Below are 24,702 nucleotides of genomic sequence, written 5' to 3'. Positions count from 1 at the left end.
TTTTTTTTTTTTAGACAGAGTCTCACTCTGTCACCCGCCCAGGCTGGAGGGCAGTGGCGCGACCTCGGCTCACTGCAACTTCCACCTCCCGGGTTCAAGGGATTCTCCTGTCTCAGCCTCTGGAGTAGCTGGGATTACAGGCATGCACCAACATGCCCGGCTAATTTTTGTATTTTTAGTAAAGACAGGGTTTTACCATGTTGGCCAGACAGATCACCGGAGGTGCTTGGCCTCCCAAAGTTCTGGGATTATAGGCATGAGCCACTATGCCCTGCCCCATAAATATATCTTCAATGTTAATTCCTTAAAGAGGAAATGCTGAGTCAAATGCTTGCATAGTTAACATTTTAGTATATAGTGCCAAATTGCCAGTTTTTGTTTTTGTTTTTTTAAGTCAGGGTCTCACTCTACAACCCAGGCTAGAGTGCAGTGGCACAAACCATGGCTCACTGCAGCCTTGACTTCCCAGGCTCAAGCAATATTCCCACCTCAGCCTCCTGAGTGGCTGGGACTTATAGACGTGTGACACCATGCCTGGCTAATTTTTAATTTTTTGTTGAGACAGGGTCCCACTAGGTTGCCCAGGTTGGTCTTGAACTCCTGGGCTCGAGCAGTTCTCCCACCTCATCCTTCCCAAACTGCCAGAGTTCTAAATCTTCTTTGGTTCCTATTCTGACTCTAGGCCTGGACCTATTTTCAACATTTAGCACTACAGTCCCCATTACTTGAGTACTCAGGTCTATGGGGGTATTTAAAAATAAAATGGCAGCCGGGCGCAATGGCTCACGCCTGTAATCCCGCCACTTTGGGAGGCCAAGGCGGGTGGATCACAAGGTCAGAAGATCGAGACCATCCTGGCTAACACAGTGAAACCCCGTCTCTACTAAAAAATACAAAAAAATTAGCCAGGCATGGTGGTGGGTGCCTGTAGTCCCAACTACTACTCAGGAGGCTGAGGCAGGAGAAGGGCATGAACCCAGGAGGCGGAGCTTGCAGTCAGCCAAGATCGCGCCACTGCACTCCAGCCTGGGTGACAGAGCGAGAATCTGTCTCAAAAAAATAAACAAATAAAAAATAAAATAAAACAAAATCGCAGGTTATATTCCTTTTAGAACATTAATTAAGCCTGGGCACGGTGGCTCACATCTGCAATCTCAGCACTTTGGGAGGCTGAGGCAGGAGGATTGCTTGAGGCCAAAAGTTCGAGACTAGCCTGGGCAACATAGGGAGACCTCATGTTTACAAAAAATAAAAAAATTAATTGGGCATGTGATGCATGCCTGTGGTCCCAGCTACTCAGGAAGCTGGGGTAGGAGAATCTCTTGAGCCCAGGAGGTTGAGGCTGCAGTGAGCTGTGATGACACCACTGCACTTCAGCCTAGGTGATAGAGCAAAACCTCATCTCCAAATATATATATTATATATATATTTATATTTTATATTTTTATACTTATATAAATATAAATATGTATATATTTGGAGATGAGGTCTTGCTCTTATATATATTAGGCGCTGTGCCTATCTTGTTCACTACTGTATCCCTAAGACTTAGCTTAGAATAGTACTTAACCCAAGTGGGATGCTCAAGAGTATCTCTTTAATAAATGCATGAACAGAGACATAGCAGCCTCTGGGCCTTGGTTTATTTTTTGTACTTGGAAAGCTTTCCTTACTCTTCCATTTTTATATGTCCAAATAAATCATAGTCCTTTTTTAAAGCTCAGCCCCATACATGCCACTCTCTCTATAAAACCTTTTCTCTCTCTCAAAATTAGAAACCATTTTTTTCTTTCAGAACTTCCTCATTTTATATGCATTTTAAAAATATATAACATTCTACTGTTTTAGCTTGTGTTACAGTTACTTACCATTATTGTCCTACCATTAACCTTACTGTCCTACCATGAACATACTGTAAGCTCAGTAAATATTACATTTTCCTTCCAATGACTCTAGTGTCCTGAAGGGCAGAGATCATCTTATTTATAATTCTTTGGCCCTCAAATTACCCAGCATAGTGCTAGCTATAAACACAGTGATGTGTAGTGTTTTGTTAGTGAAAACTTCATCTCCTTGCATTATCACTAATGTAGAAGAGATTACCTACAGGCTGGCTTTAAGGCAATATGAAGTATAAAGAAAAGAAAATGCAGAAAAATGTTAAAAGTGTGTTAGACTGCTGAAAGCACAAGAATGCGGAATCATGCAGAGCTGACAAACTCTTCTTTTAACGTATGGAATAAAAATTACTTTTGTAGAAAGAAAATGACAATATAATTGGTCACAAATGTTAAAAATTGATCTTTTTATTGGTTTTTGTTCCAAGCACACTTACAAATAACTTATATTCTACAAATATAAAAGGGCTTAGATAGCAGCTAGATTACTATTATGATAGTAGGCACAAGGAGTTATCTATCTTTAAATAGTTTGTTACTGGAACTTAAGGAAATGTTTTCTTACTAATGACACTGACAGATACTGGAAAGGAACTAGTTAAGTTTTAATATAATACAGTAGATACATAATTCTGCCTTCTCATAATCATAGGAATAATTCTCTTCAATGACTCACCTTCTTCATTCCACAGTACTCCACAGCTTTGGGAATGCTAAATGTTACCTCCCTTCTAAATGATTAACCTTGACATACTATGAGCTAGGAGGAAGAGTGACTAAGGGCTGTGGTCAGTCCTTTGAGGGTCACTGAGCTTACTTCTAGACCTTATTTTAGACTGAGTCTTCCCTTGTCTTTGACCTCCTTAAACAAGCATTTTCTAAGGGCAGCCACTAAAAGCTCTACTCAGTGCCAGAAAAATGGCTGTGAGAATACAGATGGAAGAGAAACATACAGGTATACAGTAAGAGAGACATGAGTAAAGACCAAAAAAAGGTCAAAATATGACATAGAATTAAAGGGAGAAAATAGCACCAGAACCTTCAGGGTCTGTGTCTATTTCCAAGCAAGCTCCCACTGACAGGTTTTGGTGATCCACCTTTTTGAAACCTCTGCCTGCATAAGCACTATATTGATTTCCTATAACTAATCACAACTCTTCAGTCCAATTCACTTATATGTAAGTTACATGGGTGTATTTCTAGAACCTTACCTTCTATTTTTCATGAAGCCCTTTAAAAGAAAACAAAATCTAAGCAGCAAATTCTACCTTCACACTGAGCAAATAACCTCAAGCAGTTCTGCACTTTGCAAAATGATGCGCTGAAAAGGTGTCAGTACTTTGTGTTACCGTGGGATGTATGAAGGCCAAACAATTTCTATAATAAACTTACAACAGTCTATTTGCAATTAAGGAAATTATTTGTCCAAAATGTGTAAAATAGAAGTGTTTTTCTTTTGCAGGAGGGAAAAGAACAGATTCTCTCTCTTTTTTTACATTTTCCTTTCCCCAGTGCAAAATTCTCTAAAATTTTATAAATGTAATTAAAGGCAATTACTCTATGTGGCTCAGGTGATTTAGAACTATTTGAGAATTTAAAGAGGCAGGGAAGGACCACAGGAGGTCTGGCCCTAAAAGATAAGCAAGTCTCTTACAGCATTATATATGAATATCACTTGCTTATATTTCATCACACAGTAGGGTACATTGTTAGCCATAGTATCAGAAATGTCCTAAAACTTTACGGAAATTACAAAGGACACACAACTGGAAAGTTCGTCCTGGTCCAGAAGTCGGGCCTCAGAAATATTAGGGTTTTGTTCTTGTTTTTTGCAAACCAGCGTAGCGAAAGGCTGAGGTCCTGATATTTCACCCTTGGAAGAAGAGATGGAAATTCATAGTATCACTATTTAAGCTCCATTTAAGACCAGAAATTATTAGTATTGAGTATGTGAATTATCCCTCTCCAAGTCCAATAAATGAAACAACTCTTCCTATTTTTTTCTTCACAAAATTAAGCATTTGCCACAGACTGGACTTAAGCTACAACATCAATGGAGGCATTTAAATATCCTTTTAAAATGTTTCCTGACAACGTAGGTAGATTTGAAATCTCTCTCCCTCCCGCTTCCTCTCTCAAAGGAAAAGATGACCACACCATACTTTTCCTCATCTGACATTTGTTCCATAAGATAGGGCTGGTTTTCATATACTGATCAGGTTCTTGCTACTAACTCACCAAATCAGGCACACTTTTATATTTAAGTTCTGCTCCCTAAGATGAAACTGTGACATTAGTGCTGCTCAGATATTTTCAAACACCCCCCTCACCCTTTACCCAGAGAACAGGATTGTAACTTTTTGTTTTTAACATGAGGCTGTAAAAATAAATATAAAATATTATAAAAAATAAAATATAAAATAAAATTAGGTTGCTGTTGCCCTAATATTTACTTATTTCAAATAGGTCACTCACACAGAGAGGAGCAGGTCCTCAGAGCGTAAAAGTTAGGCAGATGTTGCTTTAAACCTCAACTCGTCATTCCAGACCCCCTCAAAGTATGAGAGGGGGCTGCCTCTCTTAATAGAGGCTCAAAGAAGGTTTTTCTCCAAAATGATTATTTTCCCACAAGAGGTGCTGAGTACAATACATTGTGAAAGGTGTAGTTCTCTTTCTGGGAGTACTCATTGCCCTATGCCAGGACCACACACTAGGTCTCAGTTTCTACTCCCTACTGTGACAATCTCAAGATGTTAAAATGTCTCAAGGCAAAATGGCTTGCTATTTAGCAAGTGTTAGAAGAGAAAGAAAAGCATGGTCTGTAAGCTCTCCATTTCCTTGTTATATTGTCATTTTTTTTCTCCTAGCTCTTAAAACTCATTCTTAGAGAATCTGCTCTCTCTTGAGTGGTGGGCCCATGTGGTTCTGTACCCACAAGTAAGCTACCTGGACCAGGATTGAAAAGCTGACCCAAGATGGGTCAGCCAATCTTCTTCTTAGGAATTTGCAGTTGTGACATAAGGGCTCTACTCAATCTCTGCTAGGGCTTAAATTGAGGAGAAGGGCTGTGCAGGAAGCCTTTTCCCACAAAATATAAGAAGCAGAGAAGGCTGGTAATGTAGAGAAAATGATGCTGGTAGACGCAAGCTGAGGCAAGAGATTTTACAGCCCTAAACAGGAGGAGGGTCAAAAACAGTGTCAGAGACAAGAAGAGTTGGAAAGAAAGCCAGGGACCAAGAGTAGTTGTCTTTGTTCCTAGGGATTATCCAAGTACTTTGTTCTAATCCCTAGATAGGCCTGTATATTTCCTTTCTTGGTTTCATGACATATCCTGCTGGTCTTCCAGTAAATCTTCCCTTTGAGTTTAAGCTAATTTAAATAGATGCTGTTATTTGCAATCAAAACAGTGTTGACTAAGAACATATATAACTGCTCTACCTCCTTTTAAACCAACATTTTTTATTGGCTTGTTTCACACAATAGATAACTGGAAAAGCACCCAAACATGAGATGACAAAATGTGTGATGGCAATTTAACACATGTATCAGTAAAATGAAATTTCAGCCCCAAAGTGGGTGTCTGAGAAATCATGGCAAACCAGAGTGATGCCTCAGTATTTCCAATGACACTGAAAAGGAAAAAAGCCTCATTGGGCTTTAAAAATCAACAAAATATACGTAGCTTAAATCTCTTCTGCATAAATATAGCAGAAGCAGAAAGAGTCTAAAAGTCTAAAAACCCATAAAAAGTTTTTGGGTAAAGGAAAGGGGGTTCTGGATTATCTTCCCTGCAAGGTAGAAGTTAAACTCCTGAGTGGATGGTAACTTAAGAACTGTGTTAATGAGAACATATTTGGCAACGATTGTGCAACTCCAAGAGAGGTGACTGAGAAAGATTCAAACATTGAACTCATTTGTATTGTATATATTTATTTTCTGTATTTCAAACATTTCTTAAATACTCACTATGTACAAGATACTACACTAGACAGTTAAGGGAAGAAAGAGAAAAAAGATAAATAAGGTATCCACAGGGAACGTTAACAGGTAGAAAACTGTTAGGTAAACAGCTAACATGGTCCTGGAAATATGTTAACGTCAACAAAATTAGCTGGGTGTGGTGGCACATGCCTGTAATCCCAACTACTCGGGAGGCTGAGGCAGGAGAATCACTTGAACCTGGGAGGCAGAGATGGCAGTGAGCTGAGATTGCGCCACCACACTCCAGCCTGGGCCTCAGAGCGAGACTCCATCTCAAAAAAAAGAAAAGAAAATAGTAAGGAAAACTTGAGCTAAACTTTTTCTCACTTCAATTCATGGCTATCTCCACTTATTCACACTATCTAGAACTGGAGATGACAATGTCTAAATCTTCAGTCTTCAAAATGTAATTGCAAGGCTATCCATTCATACTTTTGCACAGCAAAAGAAATAATCAACAGGGAGAGGAGATAACCTGTTGAATGGGAGAAAATAACTGCAACTATTCATCTGACAGGGGACTAATAACCAGAATATACAAGGAACTCAAACAACAAAAACCACCACAAATAATCCCATTTAAAAGTGAGAAAAGAACATTAATAGACATTTTTCAAAAGAAGACACACATGGCCAAGAGGTTATTTAAAAATGTTCAACATTAGTACTCATTAAAGAAATGCAAATCAAAACCACAATGGCATATCATCTTACTGCAGTCAGAATGGCTACTATTAAATTAAGAAAATAACAGATGTTAGCAAGGATGCAGAGAAAGGGAACTCTTTTACACTGTTGGTGGGAATGTAAATTAGTACAGTCTCTATGGAAGACAATATGATTTCCCAAAGAACTAAAAATAGAACTACTATTGGATCTAGCAATCCCAGTACTGAGTATCTACTCAAAGGAAAAGAAATCAATATATCAAAAAGATATCTGTACTCATGTTATTTTTCACAGCACTATGCACAAGAGCAAAGATATGGAATCAACCTAAGTGTCCATCAATGGATGAATGGATAAAGAAAATGTGGTATACATACACAATAGAGTAATATTTAGCCACAAAAAGTGTGAGATCCTGTCATTTGTAGCAACAAGGATGGAACCTAAGTTAAAACAAACCAGGCACAGAAAGACAAATACTGTATGATATCATTCATAAGTAAGTGCTAAAAAAATAGGTTTACATGGATGTTGAGAGTGGAATTATAGAGAATGGAAACTTGGAATGGTGAGGGAGTGGGGGGGAAGGAAGATGAGAAATTGGTTGGTGGGTACACAATGTATGTTATTTGGGTGATGAATACCCTAAAAATCCTGACTTGACCACTGTGCAATCTATGCATGTAACAAAATTGCACATGTATCCTCAAAATTTGTACAAATGAAACAGGAAGACAAAATAACTTTTCCCGAATTTAGGAGTATATGTAATACCTCTGGCAGAGAGACCTCTGAAAAATTTATACATGGCAAGAAAAGATCCAAATTTTACTTTCTTTTACCAAGTTCACTATTTCATCCTTTCTTCCCAGGTTATGTAAATTTTCTACTCAAATGAAGATCAAAAGGTTTCTTCTAAGTTCCTTAAGCACTCCTAGAGGACAACTAAGTTCAGGCATGTTCTTTGTTCACAACTACCTGTGTTAGAATCCTCTTTAAGTAAAATTCCCATTTTTTCTAGTATATCTTCAGAAGTTTGTATTCTTGAATTCTTGTATTCTGTTTCCTGTGTTGCTCAGCTTATTTATAATGTACTCCTAAGGATGTTCACAACATTATAAAAGGGTCTTATCAATATTACACTTTCTTATGACTTCTTCAGATCTATAGTTAATTGCTCTGTTGAAACAGAACCATGCTCCTGTTAATTTACAGTTGCCTAGATTCAAAGCTCTTTTGTGGTACCGACCAGCACTGCTTATCTTTTATGAGGGCATATAAAACTATTCCCTCCAAGCGACTTCAAAATTGCAAAGCCTGTTAACCTCTATTAACACTTACTTTATTCACAGCACAAAGGTTTCAGTGGGTGAAACAGTTTGAATACAGGAGCTCTAAGCTTCTCAGTTGTATACATGGCACATGCATTCAACATCAATGATTGATTCACTGTGGGAAAAAAATTTCAAAACCTTAAAAGCTCAAGGCCATAAAAGGTTTTGGAAGTAACAAAGGTAGCCTTCTGAGTCACAAAATTAGGGGGCATCATGTGAAACAAGAAATCCTGCTCTTTCACTGGGGGAAATTTCCAGTCTTTGCCCCAGTTAAAAGCTTTAAGACTGCCTTCTGCCACTGTTTTAAAATTAGGTAAGGGATAATGTGTGGATGGCTCTAGGAATCTGCTGGGTTTATAGGTATATATGCACATAAAAAAATCTGTACAAAAACATAGAGCCTGGGCAACAAAGCAAGATCCCATCTCTACAAAAAATAAAAAGTTAGCCAGGCATGGTAGTGTGCACCTATATTCCCAGCTACTCTACTTGGGAGGCTGAAGTGAGAGGATCTCTTGAGCCCAGGAGTTTGAGGCTGCAGTAAGCTATGATCACGCCACTATACTCCAGCCTGGGTGACAGAGCAAGACCCTGTCCCTTAAAAAAAAAAAAAAAAAAAATATATATATATATATACACACACACACACACACATATATATACATATATATATATACACATACATATATATACATATATATATACACATATATATATATATGTACGAAAAAAAAACCACATTCCTGGTGCAGGTTTGCTTACTGTGTGACTTTAGGTAAGTTACTTAAAGTTCTTGTGCTCAAAAATGGGAAAAAAAGAAATAACCACATAAAGTGCCTACTAGACTGAGCCCTGCTGACTTGGGTTCCTGAATTACAGCTATGGCCTGTATTCTGAATTCAAACCCCCAGAACACCCTTTTTTTCCCTGGAGTTGGGCCAGGGCTGTGCCATGCCCCCCAGGGATAGAGATTCACAGCTGGAACCCAACCCCCTGGATCTGGGCTGCTAAAGGTACCTCAAGACCCTGAGCCTAGGATCCTAGTCTCATAGCTGCTTGTATGTTATGTCAGATACCAAGAGTCTCCCCATTGTGGGGAAAATGAGAACAGGAGGACCCAAAAGTCTTTTCCAACAAGGATATTAACAACCTACTGCCATCACTACCAAAAAAATTATATACCCTAGGCCAGTAAGGCATCCACACTTATTCCTGATGTTTAATGTAGCCAAAGAAGTTGCACAGAGACTGTATCACTAAACCTACCTGCACACAGATTCATCACACTCTTCCCAACTGGCACACTAAGACTCAACTGCAGGTGAAAGTCTTTGTCTATCAAAGCCACTCTAGAAAGTTTAAGAGAGTCAACAGTTCCATTAGATGCACAAACATCAACACAGCAGTACAGAAACATGAAAAAGCAAGAAAATATGACACCACCAAAGAAACATAACTCTTTAGTAATAGACCCCAGTGAAAAGAAATTTTAAAACTGCTGGAAAAGGAACTCCAAATAATGATCTTTTTTGTTGTTGTACTATGTGTTTTTCTTTGTTTGTTTGTTTGTGTTTTTTTTTTTTTTTTTTTTTTTGAGACAGGATCTCACTCTGTCACTCAGGCTGGAGTGCAGTGGCGCAAACATGGCTCACTGCAACCTCAACTTCCTGGGCTCAAGCAATCCTCCTGCCTCAGCTCCGCAAGTAGCTGGGACTATAGGTGCATACCACCACACCTGGCTAATTTTTTTGTCTTTTTCGTAGAGATGGGGTCTTGCTATGTTCCCTAGGCTGATCTCAAACTCCTGAGCTCAATCGGTCCACTTGCCTTGGCCTCCCAAAGTGATGGGATTACAGGTGTAAGTCACCCATGCCTGGCCTAAAATAATAATCTTAAGGAAACTTAATGAGATACCAGAAAATACAGACAGGTAAGTCAACAAAACCAGACAAATAATTCATGATATAAACTAGAAATTCAACAAAGAGATAGATATAAAAAAGAACCAAACAGATATCCCACAGATGAAGAATTCGATGAATTAAATAAAAAGTACCACAGAAAGTTTCAACAGCAGACTTAAGCAGAAGAAAGTCTCTGAGCTTGATGACAGGTCATTTGAAACTACTCACTGAACAGAACAAAACAAAATAAGGCAGGAGCAATGGTTCATGCCTGTAATCCTAGCACTCTGGGAGGCTGAGGTGGGTGGATCACTTGAGGTCAAGAGTTCGAGACCAGCCTGGCTGACATGGTAAAACCTTGTCTCTACTAAAAATACAAAAATTAGCCAGGCATGGTGGCACATGCCTGTAATCCCAGCTACCCGGGAGGCTGAGGAAGGAGAATAGCTGGAACCCCGGAGGCGGAGACTGCAGTGAGCTGAGATTGCGCCACTGCACTCCAGCCTGGGCGACAGAGTAAGACTCCGTCTCAAAAAACAAAACAAAACAAAACAAAAATAATGAAAAAGAGTGAAGAAAGCTTACAAGACTTATGGGACACCATTAAGTGAACAAATATGCATATTATATGACTTCTAGAAGAAGAGATGAAAAAAGGCATAGAATACCTATTTAATGAAATAACAACTGAAAATTTTTCATGTCTAAGGAGAGATATGAATATCCGGGTCCAGGGAGCTCAAAGGTTCCTAAATATATTTAACCCAAAAAGGTCCACTTTATATTATAGTCCTAAATTATGAAAAGTCAAACACAAAGAGAGTACTCTAAAAAGAGCAAGAAAAAAGAGTCAAGAAAATTATAAGGGAATAACAGCAGATCTCTCAGTGGAAACCTTACGGGCCAGGAGAGAATGAAATGATATGTGTAAAGTAATGGAGAGAAAAAAAAAAAACTCTCAGCCAAAAATATTACATATAGCAAAGCTATCCTTCAGAAATGAGAAAGCAATAAAGTCTTCCCCAGACAAGCAAAAACTGAGGGAATCTGTCACCACTAGACTGGCCTTACAAGAAATGCTCAAGAGAATCCTGCATTTGGAGGTCAAAAGATGATAATTACCATCATAAAAATATGTAAATCTATAAAACTCACTGATAAAGCAGATACACAAAGGAGAAAGAGAAAAAGAAAAAGAATCAAACCGTATCACTACAGAAAACTACCAAGTTGCGATGATTAACAATAAGAGAAGACAGGAACAAAGAATATATAAAGCAACCAGAAAAAGATTAACAAAATGAGAGGAGTAATTCCTCACCTGTGAAAAATAGCCTTGAATATAAACCGATTACATTCCCCCACTTACAAGACGCAGACTGGATGAACAGATAAAAAACCATGACCCAACTATATACTGCCTACAAGAAACTCACTTCACCTATAAAGATATATACAGACTAAAAATGAAGGGATGGAAAAAGATATTCTACAGAAATGGAAACCAAAAGCAAGGAGGAGTATATATACCAAAACATCTTAAGTTAAACCTGTAAAAAGGGACAAAGTAGGTAATTATACAATGATAAAGAGAACAATCCAGCAATAGGATATAACCAATTGTAAATATATGTGTGCTCAACATCATAGCACTCAGAAAGATAAAATATTATTGGATCTAATGGGAAAGATAGATTCCAACACGATAATTGTTGGGGGCTTCAACATCCCATTGGATTTAAACATCACTTTAGACCAAACAGAAAGATAGATTCCAACACGATAACTGTTGGGGGCTTCAACATCCCATTGGATTTAAACATCACTTTAGACCAAACAGACCTAACAGACATTTACAAAACGTTTCATCCAACAGCTTCAGAGTATATTCTTTTCATCAGCACATGGAATATTATCCAGGACAGGCAACGTGTTAGGCCTCAAAACAAGTTTCAAAAAATTTAAAATAAATGGTATATCAAATATCTTTTCTGACCATAAGGAAATAAAACTAGAGATCAATAACAAGAGGAACTTTAGAAACTGTATAAATACATGGAAATTCATGCTCCTGAATAACTATAGTGTCAATGAAGAAATCAAGATGGGGTATAGCAATAACACATCAAAAAAGTAGAGATTTCAAATAAACAACCTAATGATGCATATCAAGAAACTAGAAAAGAAAAAAAAAGTCTAAATTCAGTAGAAGGAAAGAAATAATAAAGAGCAGAAATCAACAAAATTAAGACCAAAAGTTGCAAAAGATCAATGAAACAAAAAGTTGTTTTTTTTTAAAAAAGATAGATAAAAACAACAAACCATTAGCTAGACTAACCAAGAAAAAAATGAGAAGACTCAAATAAAATCAGAAACGAAAAAGGAGACATTACAACTGATACCACAGAAATACAAAGAATCATTAGAGACTATTTTGAACAACTATATGCTAACAAACTGGAAAATCTAATGGAAATGGATAAATTCCTGGACACATACCACCAACCAAAATTGAACCATGAAAACCAGACAACCTGAACTAATTATGAGTAATAAGACTGAAGCAGTAACTTCTTCCATCAAAGGAAAGGTCAGAACCTGGTGGCTTCTGATATAGTTCAAATATTTGTCCCTGCTCAAATTTCATATGTAATTGTAATCTCCAATGCTGGAGGTGGGGCTCGGTGGGAGGTGTTTGAATCATGGCAGTGCTGTCTTCATGATAAGTGACTTCTCATTAGATCTGGTCATTTTCCCCCCACTTTCCCCCCACTCCCAGTCACTCTTGTTCCTGCTTTTGTATTGTGATGTACCAGTCCCCACTTTGCCTTCTGCTATGACTGTAAGCTTTCTGAAGCCTCATCAGAAGCCAAGCAGATGCCTGGTGCCACACTTCCTGTGCAGCCTGCAGAACCATGAGCCAATTAAACCTCTTTTCTTTATAATTTATACAGTCTCAGGTATTTCCTCATAGCAATGCAAGAATGGCCTAATACAGCTTCACTACTGAATTCTACCAGATTTACATCAAGAACTAATATAAATTCTTCTAAAACATTAGAAAAGTGAAGAGGAGAAAATTTTTCCAAACTCATTCTGAGTCCAGGATTATCCTGATGCCAAAACCAGACCAGGACACAACAACAAAAGAAAACTACACAGCAATATTCCTCATGAACACAGATGCAAAAGTTCTTAACAAATACTAGCAAACCAAATCCAACAATGTATAAAAGAGATAATTCACCATGATCAAGTGGGATTTATTCCAGGGATGCAAGAATGATTCAACATACATAAATTAATATATGAGATAAATCTCATGAATAGAATGGACAAAACCATATGATCATCTCAATAGACACAGAAAAGGCATCTGATAAAATTCAACATCCTTTCATGATTAAAAAAAAAAATCCTCCCCGTCCGGGAAGAAGTGAGGAGCGCCTCTGCCCGGCCACCCCGTCCGGGAAGAAGTGAGGAGCGCCTCTGCCCGGCCACCCATCGTCTGGGAAGGGAGGAGCGCCTCTGCCCGGCCACCCATCGTCTGGGAAGTGAGGAGCGCCTCTGCCCGACCGCCCCGTCTGGGAAGTGAGGAGCCCCTCTGCCCGGCCGCCCATCTTCTGGGAAGTGAGGAGCGCCTCTGCCCGGCCACCCATTGTCTGGGAAGTGAGGAGCGCCTCTGCCCGGCCGCCCATCGTCTGGGAAGTGAGGAGCGCCTCTGCCCAGCCACCTATCGTCTGGGAAGAAGTGAGGAGCGTCTCTGCCTGGCCACCCCGTCTGGGAAGTGAGGAGCGCCTTTGCCCGGCCGCTCCGTCTCGGAGGTCTACCACGGAGGCCAGAAGCAATGTGGGGGCTGGACGTGGTGGCTCACACCTGTGGTCCCGGCACTCTGGGGGGCGAGGCGGGTTGATCACTTCGGGCTAGGAGTTCGAGACCAGTCTGGCCAACATGGCGAAACATGAAAAATACAACAGACAAACTAACCAACCAACTCAGTGACAACAAAACAGGTCTACCCTGGAGTCATACTCTAATTTTTTCTATTTTCCTCCCTTTCTGATCCTTTATCCCACTTTCTTTTTCTTCCTCTTCCTTCTCCCTCTTCTTTGTCAAATAGAGGATTGAGTTATTATCACTGATCCATATAAAGTCCCTCTCTCATTTATTTTAACTCCCACCCCCCATTTCTATTCCCCAACTTCCCATGTGCAACCTTCCTAATATGTTTGATATGCATCTTTTTGTTTGTATGTATTATTAGAAAATGTTTATTGTTTTTGTGTGCAAAAAAATTAATTAAAAAAAAAAAAAGCTAAAAAAAAAAAAAAAAAAAAAAAGAATAAAAGCAGGCTGCCCGAGCCAGCAGTGGCAGCCTGGTCTGGTCCCATTCCACACTGTGGAAGCTTTGTTCTTTTGCTCTTTGCAATAAATCTTGCTACTTCTCAAAAAAAAAAAAAAAAAAGAAAAAAAAAATCCTCAGCTGGGCGCGGTGGCTCTTGCCTGTAACCCAAGCACTTTGGGAGGCTTTAAGGAGGGCAGATCATGAGGTCAAGAGATCGAGACTATCCTGGCCAACATGGTGATATCCTGTCTCTACTAAAAATACAAAAATTAGCTAGGTGTGGTGGCGTGTGCCTGTAATCCCAGCTACTCAGAAGGCTGAGGCAGGAGAATCGCTTGAACCAGGGAGGCAGAGGTTGCAGTGAGCCAAGATTGCGCCACTGCACTCTAGCCTGGGAGACAAAGCGAGACTCTATCTCAAAGAAAAACAAAACGAAACCAAAAAAACCCTCAACAAACTAGGTACAGAAGGAACATACCTCAATGCAACAAAGGTCATATAGGACAAATACAGCTAACATCATTCCAAACAGGGAAAAGCTGAATTTCTCCTCAAAAAATTGGAACAAGACAGGATGCCCACTCTCACCACTCTAATTCAACATAGTACTGGAAGTACTATCCAGAGCAAACAGGCAAGAATAAGACATAAAGGGCATCCAAATTGAAAATGAGGAAGTCGAATTGTCCCTATATGCAAGTGACATGATTGTATATGTGGAAAATCCTAAAACTGCCACCAAAAAGATTCTCAAAATGAATTAAAAAATTTAGTCAAGTTGCAAGATACAAAAGCAACATACAAAAATTACTAGCCATGTGCCTGTAGTCCCATCTACTCAGGAGGCTGAGGCAGTAGGATCACTTGAGCCTGAGAAGTGGAGGTTGCAGTGAGCTGAGATCATACCACTGCACTCCAACCTGGGTGACTGAGTGAGACCCTGTTTCAAAAAAATAAATAAATAGGCCGGGCATGGTGGCTCACACCTGCAATCCCAGCACTTTGGGAGGCCTAGGCGGGTGGATCACCTGAGGTCAGGACTTCGAGAACAGCCTGGCCAACATGGTGAAACCCCGTCTCTACTAAAAATACAAAAACTAGCTGGGTGTGGTGGTGGGCACCTGTAATCCCAGCTACTTGGGAGGCTGAGGCAGAAGAATTGCTTGAACCTGGGAGGCAGAGGTTGCAGTGAGCTGAGATCGCGCCACTGCACTCCAGCCTGAGTGACAGAGCGAGACTCTGTCTCAAAAAATAAAAATAAAATAAGAAATAAAAAAATTAGTAGCATCTCTACATCCCAATAACAAACTAGTGGAAAAAAATCAAGAAAGCAATTCCATTTACAATAGCTACAAATAATACCTAGGAATAAATTCAACCAAGGATATGAAAGATCTCTACAAGGGAAACTATAAAACACTGGTGAAGGAAACTGAAAAATTAAAAAAAAAAAAAAGAGTGTGGGCCGGTGGGGGCATCCCTTGTTCATAGATTGGAAGAATATTGTAAAAATATTAATAATACCAAAAGCAATCTATAGCTTCAACACAATTCGTATCAAAATACCAATGACATTCTTCACAGAAATAGAAAAAAAAATCCTAAAATTCTTATGTAATCACAAAGTCTCTGAATAGCCAAAGCAATCCTGAGCAAAAAGAACAAAGCAAGACCAGGCATAATGGCTCACACCTGTAATCCCAGCACTTTGGGAGGCTGAGGCAGGTGGATCACTGGAGTCCAGGACTTTGATGCCTGCCTGTGTAACATGGCGAAACCCTGCCTCTACAAAAAGTTAGCAGGGCGTGGTGAGGGAGGCTGAGGCTGTAGTGAGCCGTGATCACACCACTGCACTACAGCCTGGGTAACAGAGTAAGACCCTGTATCAAGGCGGGGGGAAAAAAAAGAACACAGCTAGAGGCATCACCCACTAATCATGCACTACCTGATGTCAAAATATACTACAAAGCTACAGTAACCAAACAGCATGTTACTGGCATAAATAGACAAACAGACCAAGGGAAGAGAGGAGAGAACCCAGAAATAAACCCACATATTTGGAACCAGCTAATTTTCAACAAAGGTGCCAAGAACATTCAGTAGGGAAAGGATGATCTGTTTAGAAAAATAAAACTAGACCCCATCTCTAACTACACACACACAAAAATCAAATCAAAATGGATTAAAGACTTAGATGTAAGACCTGAAACTATGAACCCACTAGAAGAAAACATTGGGGAAATGCTTCATGACATTGGTCTGGGCAAAATCTTTCAGGTAAGACCTCAAAAACACAGGCAACAGAAGTAAAAATAAACAAATGGAATTTCATCAAGCTAAGAAGCTTCTGCACAGCAAAGGAAACAACTGAGTGAAAAGACAACAAGTAGAATAAGAGAAAATATAATATATGCAAACCATGTATCTAATAAGGGATTAATTAATAGCCAGGATATATATGCAATTCAAACAACTCAATAGCAAAAAATAGTAACGATAATAATCTGATTTAAAAATGGGCAAATGATCTTCATAGCTATTATCAAAATCAGTTTATCAAAAACGTGTGTACGTCCATGTTTATTACAGCACTATTCATTATAGCAAAGATATGCAATTAACCTAAGTGTCCATTAACAGATAAAAGATAAAGAAAATGTGGTACATATACACAAGGAAATACTATTCACCTATAAAAAAAGAATGAAATTTACACCTGTAATCCCAGCTCTCAGGGAGGCGAGGCGGGAGGATAGTTTGAGCCCAGGAGTTTGAGACCTGACTGGGCAGTATAGCGAGACCCCATTCTCCATAAAAAGGAAAAAAAAAGACACACACACAAAAAAGAATGAAATTCTGTCATTTGCAGCAACACAGATGGAACTGGAGGCCTTTATAATAACTGAAATAAGCTAAGCAGGGAAAGACAAACATCACATGTTCTCGCTCATGTGAAAACTTAAAAAGTTGATCTCATATAGAATGATGGTTACCAGAGGCTGGGAATGGTTGGGTGTGGGGAGGATGAAGAGAGCTTGGTTAATGGGTACAAACATACAGTTAGAAGCAATAAAGTCTAGTGTTTATAGCACAGCAGAGTGACTACAGTTAACAATAATTTATTGTATATTTCAAAATAGCCAGAAGAGTAGATTTGAAATGTTCCCAACACAAAGAAATGGTAAATGTTTTGAGGTAATGAGTATCTCAACCACCCTGACTTGATAATTACACATAGGTATGCATGTATCAAAATATCACATATATCCCATAAATAGGTATATTATGTATCAATTTTAAAAATGAACCGCCTACTAGATATTTAACAAGTTAATTGGCTTTCTCTGCCCAGTGAGATTTTGTTTTGACTCCTGCATTTGTGAAGTTTCAATTAGGGTCTTGTTAAGGCTGGACACAGTGGTTCATGCCTGTGATCCCAGCACTTTGGGGAGCCAAGGTGAGAGGATCACCTGGGGCCAAGAGTTCAAGACCAGCCTGGTCAACATAGTGAGACTCCATCCCTACCAAAAACTAAAAATATTAGCCAGCTATGGTGCATTGCGCCTGTAGTCCCAGCTACTTGGGAGGCTGAGGTGAGAGGATCATTAGAGCCAAAGAATTTGAGGCTGCAGTGAGCTACGATTGCAACACTACACTCTAGCCTCAGAATCAGAGCAAGAGTCTATTTCTCAAAAAAAAGAAGAAAAAAAGAAAAAAAAAGGGAGGGGGGAATCTTGTCATTTTTTAATTTGAGGATTAGCTTCTCCTTTATAAGAGAACCAAAGCAGAAGAGTCACTAGCTTACAATAGCTGCTGGGAAGCCAGGATATGGCAGCCTAGACTTAGAAATTTCTAGTTATGTCAGAGACCGCCATTTTCCTGTCATTTACTGCAAAGAATCCTATTATCCTGCCGTATACCTACCCTCTAAACCCTCAATCCTCTTTCATTTGCTCTGGTCCTTGCTGACTCATACCCTCCCCCCGTTTTTCCTCCCACTTCAGCTGCACGCTTGGTTCTGACTTATTCACCTTCTATTCAATTACCGAACATATACCACACTGTTGTCATGTAGTCAGCCCATACCTAGCTATGGAGTCATTCTCATACTGTCACTCTTCCTAATATGGATCTGTTTTGGCCACAGGCTCTTTCATATCTCTGCCCCAAACCTCTCATCCACCAAATCTTGTTCCTGTGTGCTAGAATACAAGCAAAAGTGAGAACTATGCTGGAAAAAAGATTTGTGGATTGGGAATACTAAAACCTAAAATCATTCCCATAAAAAGAAAAGAAATTAAAACTTGCCTATGGTGACCATAATACAATTAACATAACATTGATGATTGAAGAAAATAAGAAAAATAGTTATAAGATTTTACAATTTGGTTTCTATAAGAAATGAAAAAATGATAGCTAACAGGAAAATAAAATGCTTATTCTCAGTTTCAATGTTCTCATCGTCCCCTTTACTTTCTTCCCTGATTATCTTGGAGATATCAATTCTTAAGCATGAAGTCTTGAAAATCTTGGTGGTAAAACTGTAATCAACAAACAAAGCTTGAAAAGTGTGACCACTCAGTAGAAAACAAAGTGGAATGGAAGGGAAAGAGTTAGAGGTCACACAAGGAAAAGCAGGGACAATGTGGAAGACCTCCAACCAGAACCACGTTCACAATTATCCAGTGCTGTCATTTTTGTTCTATCTCTACATAATTAGAGAATTGGTATGAATTTCTAGATCAGGTCGTCAATGTGAAACTGGGGTCCAAAAGGCCAAGGTAATGATTAAGAGGTGGGTGCTGAAGAAAATGGTCATAGTCCCAGGACAACAAAAAAGTTCCTATTTTAGGAATTTAATGTCTCAAGCTCTGGATATCGCAGCAATAGGTATTCTTTAAATTCATAATCAATCATTTCTCCCAAACAATTTCATACATTTGTTTTATAAGCAATGATTAATTCACTGAACAAACCTAAGTCATAATGGGCTTTTTGTTTAAGTATTCCTTGTCAGGAAATCCAAATATTTTATAATTCATTGGACAGTAATGAACAATGACAGATAAAACACTAGTGAGTAAAAACACTAATTATGTTACTGTGGTCTTTGTGTGGCTTTGGCACAAAAGGTTGTTTATTTACAATGCTGCAACATCACCTTGGTAATGAAAAGAGTGGCATATGTGCACTGGCTGCTCAAATATTAAATACCAATGAGTCACACTTGCAGCTGAGAACTTACTCTGAAAAAAATAGGGGGAGGAATGCTGTGCCTGTAAGTTAAAAACAAGCTCTGGTGTTCATGCTCACGTTTACAATGACACATGATGAAATCTTGTCTATTTTCTTGTCAATTGATCTTCTTTCAAAATAAATTTCCTTTTTTTAACCATCACAAGGAATATTTTTATTAATAACATTGGTAAAAATCTAAAAAGGCAAGCTTATTAAATCTTCCTAACTTCTTTCTGCCACTGAACTACTTGCTAACTGCTTACTATGTGACAGAATGACATCACACCAGGCCTTAAGATACACTTGAGATGCAACGGTGAAGAAGACACAAGCCTTGTTTTCAAGGAGCTTATAATCTTATGGCAGGGAGTGGGGAGAGTGGAACCAATATGCAATTACAATAAAAAAATAGTCAACGCCTAATTATCAATAGGATAATATAATCAGGATTTTAAAAATATCCCAATGTTCTTCCTCATCTGGACTCTGGAAAAAATAAAATAAAAAATATGGCCAGGCACGGTGGCTCACGTCTGTAATCCCAGCACTTAGAGAGGCTGAGGCAGGCAGATCACGAGGTCAGGAGATCAAGATCATCCTGGCCAACATGGTGAAACCCTGTCTCTACTACAAAAATATAAAAAATTGGCCAGGTGTGGTGGCTCACGCCTGTAATCCCAGCACTTTGGGAGGCCGAGGCAGGCAGATCACAAGGTCAGATGGAGACCATCCTGGCTAACACGGTGAAACCCCGTCTCTACTAAAAATACAAAAAAAAAAAAACCACCTTTCAGCCGGAACCGCCATCTTCCAGTAATTCACAAAATGACAAATACAAAGGGAAAGAGGAGAGGCACCCGATATATGTTCTCTAGGCCTTTTAGAAAACATGGAGTTGTTCCTTTGGCCATGTATATGCGAATCTATAAGAAAGGTGATATTGTAGACATCAAGGGAATGGGTACTGTTCAAAAAGGAATGCCCCACAAGTGTTACCATGGCAAAACTGGAAGAGTCTACAATGTTACCCAGCATGCTGTTGGCATTGTTGTAAACAAACAAGTTAAGGGTAAGATTCTTGCCAAGAGAATTAATGTGCGTATTGAGCACATTAAGCACTCTAAGAGCCAAGATAGCTTCCTGAAACGCGTGAAGGAAAATGATCAGAAAAAGAAAGAAGCCAAAGAGAAAGGTACTTGGGTTCAACTAAAGTGCCAGCCTGCTCCACCCAGAGAAGCACACTTTGTGAGAACCAACGGGAAGGAGCCTGAGCTGCTGGAACCTATTCCCTATGAATTCATGGCCTAATAGGTGTTAAAAATAAATAAATAAATAAAGCACCTCTGGGCTGTATAAAAAAAAAAACAAAAAAAAACTAGCCGGGCATGGTGGCGGGCACCTGCAGTCCCAGCTACTCCGGAGGCTGAGGCAGGAGAATGGCGTGAACCCGGGAAGCGGAGCTTGCAGTGAGCCGAGATCGTGCCACTGCACTCCTACCTCCTGGGCGAGCGAGACTCTGTCTCAAAAAAAAAAAAAAAAAAATATATATATATATATATATATATGTATATATACACAAAAAATTAGCCGGGCATGGTGGTGCGTGCCTATAGTCCCAGCTACTCGGGAGGCTAAGGCAGGGGAATCACTTGAACCTGGGAGGCGGAAGTTGCAGTGAGCCAAGATAGTGCCACTGCACTCCAGCCTGGCGACAGAGCAAGACTCCATCTAAATTTAAAAAATAATAAATAAATGGCAAACTTCGGCCTAATATGAAGAACTTCAAATACACTGGACTTTCCCACATTAAATTAGCCTGAAGACTGGTGAACTCTATGATTAGAACTAAGTAGTCAAGCTGATTTAGATTACTATAAGAAAATCCTAAAAGCAATTCTTACACTAGGGGGTAGGGGTAGCGAGGGATACAATTCTTACACTAGGGGGTAGGGGTAGCGAGAGATAACTAAAGCATTTCCTATCTTGGAAAAGTCTGTAGCTACCTTGTTATTTGCAGGCAAGGGTATTAAGACGATGCCCACCGCAGCTGTTTTAGGAGTAGTGGGCGATCTCAAGAAGCAGAAAAGAGGCCAGTAGTCACCACTGAACTGCATATAAGACCTAGAAGGCTTTGTGACCTTTATATGTTTGTTAGAAAAGGTACTGGGAGACAGACCAACGATGGCCAGCCTATCTGACTATGAGTCAACAGTTGGCCTAACCAGTACAACAGAGCCCTCCTATTCCCACTCATGACAATGATGGATGTACCAGTCTCAGAGATTCCAGTTTTTGCTTGCTGCTTAAGTGAAAAGCAATTTGTATAGTCACCTTCCCTCTAATGCCCTCCCTGTTTACGCCTCGTTTTCAGTGCACAGAGAATGCTGAAACTTCAAGAGCTTGCAATTTTCTCTATTTGGGGAGAGTACCAACCCAGCAGCACAGATGTTATTCCTACCTAACAAATTCATTAGATTTTTTGGCTCTATATTGAAAAGGGAAGATTGGTCTGATTTGGTGGATCTATTTGAAAGGGCTTACAGAGGAAATCCTGAAAACTGGCCTGTCCACTTCCCCATTTAAACTTCTAAGCTGGACTGCATTAAGCATGTTTTTACCTGACCCTTAGATTTATGAGACATATACAAACATGCTTATCATAAATGGGCTGTGACAGTCTTTTCCCTAAAACTTATGAAACCTAGAATAACTTAACAACATTATGAAACCAGGAATGTAAGAAGAACAACAATTAAAATGTAGTCTTGGGGCATCTGGGAAGATAAGCCTCAAGTTATGTATACACCCTGTGAACTCAGTTGCCAGTCTTAAATCTTATGCCAAAAACATTCCAATCAATTAACAAATATATACTGAGAGGCTACTGTAAGCAAGAATTCATATTAAGTTCAATGAAAGACAAGTCCATTGTGGGCTCCCTGGGTTATAACTATAGTTGATTATTGCTATAGTCAGGGTATAATAAAACTTGAATAATACACAATGACTCATATAATTCTAAATATTTTAGGAAGTAGAACTCAAATTCCTTCAGTAGTACCTTCAATAGGATTACTTGAAATAGAAACCAACAGTATGATGGCTCATGCCTGTAATCCCAGCATTTTGGGAGGCTGAAGGCAGGAGATCACTTGAGCCCAGGAGTTCAAGACCAGCCTGGGCAACATGGCAAAACCCCATCTCCACTAAAAATACAGAAAATTAGCCTGGTGTGGTGGTGCATGCCTACAATCCCAGCTACTCAGGAGGCTGAGGCAGGAGAACTGCTTGTGCCTAGGAGGTCAAGGCTGCAGTGAGCCGTGATCGTGCCACTGCACTCCAGCCCGAGTGATGGGAGTGAGACCCTGTCTCCAAAACAAGAAAGAAAGAAAGAAAAAAAATAGAAACCGAGCTTTAGTCATTCACATAAAACCTGTCACAGTGAAGGGGGCATAAAGCAGAGGAAATTCTACTAATGTCAAATAGTGAAAATAGCTCTGAAAGATTTCATCTTCTGAGAGACTTGTCCCTACAGGTAAACATTAGCAAAACATTTTTCTGGAAGCCAGTAAGATATTTGAGAAATTAGAGCTTTTAGGTAAAAACAAACATTTTTTAAAGTGATTAACTTAATTTTTAAAAATTGCCAAAGGTCATAGGTTATTACAATCATATGGATAGCTCTTGCAAATTAATGAGAACAATGGATAAAATGACAGTGCTGTAGTATTTCAGAATGTATATTTTAGTATGTCTTCAAAACAGATAAACCATCTCAATGTGGTAAAGTATATTTTGCAAATTACCAACATTTCCTCCTTTCTGTTGGTATAAGTAAAGAAATGAAAAGAGAATGAACTGCTGAAAAGCAAATCCTTCACACTACGAGTATTTGACAAGCGGAAGGCATCTGCAAGTTGGTCTGTGGGCATAGTCATAGCAAAACAGTTCCCCTGTCAACTCAACTCCAGGAACCAGAGTGCAAGTAGCTTTGTGGTTGACTGTGTTTATTTACCTATCGGCAAGCAGGGGAGATAGATGGTTTGGTGAAAAGGGTAAACCAGACAAAAAAATTTGTATATTTTAGGGCTTCCAGCTAAGCTACATGCTAAGTAAGTGGAGAGAAAAGACTTGACTTACCTGCACTGCCAAGCTGTTTATAAAATCTGTACTCTAAATGAAGCTGTGGAGCACGTGATTTTATTGGTTCCTGAAATCCAAAAAGAAAAACTGTGATCAGATTTAAACAAATGGGATTTTTCCATTCTTAAATTTTTGGAGTAAACGAGGGCTAAGATCACCCAATGTTTTAGAGATAATATCCATATATAAGAGCCTTTTCTAACCACAATTGGTCTTAGACAGTATAGCTAAGAGAAGGTGAAGGTGAATTACATACAACTCCTTCCATGGATAGTTAAATAAAAATAGACTTTGCATGAGCTATCATTCAAGGATACCTTTCTTGCAATGAAATATTCTCCTGATATGTATTCTCCCAGGAAACTTGATGCCAAATCTTTAAATAAAAAAATACCAGAATGTATTTCCTGCTTGTTTTGTTCTGAATTTTGGGTGGTTCATGGTTTTATTATTTTTAGAAAAATAATGCATGCTCAGAAGAAAATTCAAATATACAAAAATTAGGAAGAAAGTAAAAATCATCTGTGATCCTGTCACTTTAAAGAGAGGCACTATTAACATTTTAGTGAATGTCTTTCAAAGTATTTATTTATCTATATATGTATTAATATATATAATATAGACTAATGAACTTAATTTTATATAAATGAGATTATAATATATTTGCTGTTCATTAATGTGCTATTGTTGAATTCAACAATGTAATAACATTTTCCCATGGCAGTAAATAAACGTGTATAATTTCTTTTTTTTTTTTTTAAAGATAGGGTCTCGCACACTGCAGTCGAAACCTCCCAGGCTCAAGTCATCCTCCTATCTTAGCCTCCCGAGTGGCTGGGACCACAAGTGTGTGCCACCACTCACAGCTAATTTTTAATTTTTTGTAGAGATAGGATCTTACTATGTTGCCTAGGCTGGTCCCAAATTCCTGAGCTCAAGCAATCCTCCCACTTCAGCCATCCAAAGTGCATAAGCCACTGCGCCTGGCTTATATTATTTTTAATGGTTTAAGTATTGCCCTGTATGTGGATATGTATTTATGTATGTATGTATATACACCCTCCCCATAATTTTTGGACACGTGAACTGTTTTCATTTTCCAATATTATGAACAATGCTTTTAGGAACATCCTTATGTATATTTCTTTTTAAACTATTGAGAATTAAAGATTGTAAATGCAATTAAAATA

The 24,702-nt window shown here is 38.9% G+C and overlaps 1 protein-coding gene across 19 annotated transcripts in view; it reads right to left on the bottom strand.

Annotated features, from left to right (window-relative positions):
- CSNK1G1 (casein kinase 1 gamma 1) overlaps positions 1–24,702 on the bottom strand; it is a 235,182-nt gene that overhangs the window by 66,218 nt on the left and 144,262 nt on the right. For all 19 annotated transcript variants that reach the window (XR_009209593.1, XM_058427276.1, XM_058427280.1 and 16 more), the window contains one exon: positions 23,510–23,579. Coding sequence is in view for 18 of the 19 variants with exons in the window: in XM_058427276.1 (XP_058283259.1) it covers positions 23,510–23,579 (70 nt within the window). In the remaining variant the exon portion in view is untranslated. The remainder of the gene's footprint in view (positions 1–23,509; positions 23,580–24,702) is intronic.

Source organism: Hylobates moloch, unplaced genomic scaffold (genome assembly GCF_009828535.3).
Source record: "Hylobates moloch isolate HMO894 unplaced genomic scaffold, HMol_V3 SCAFFOLD_14, whole genome shotgun sequence".
Classification (NCBI taxonomy): Eukaryota; Metazoa; Chordata; class Mammalia; order Primates; family Hylobatidae; genus Hylobates; species Hylobates moloch.
This window is presented reverse-complemented; position numbering and strand designations above follow the sequence as displayed.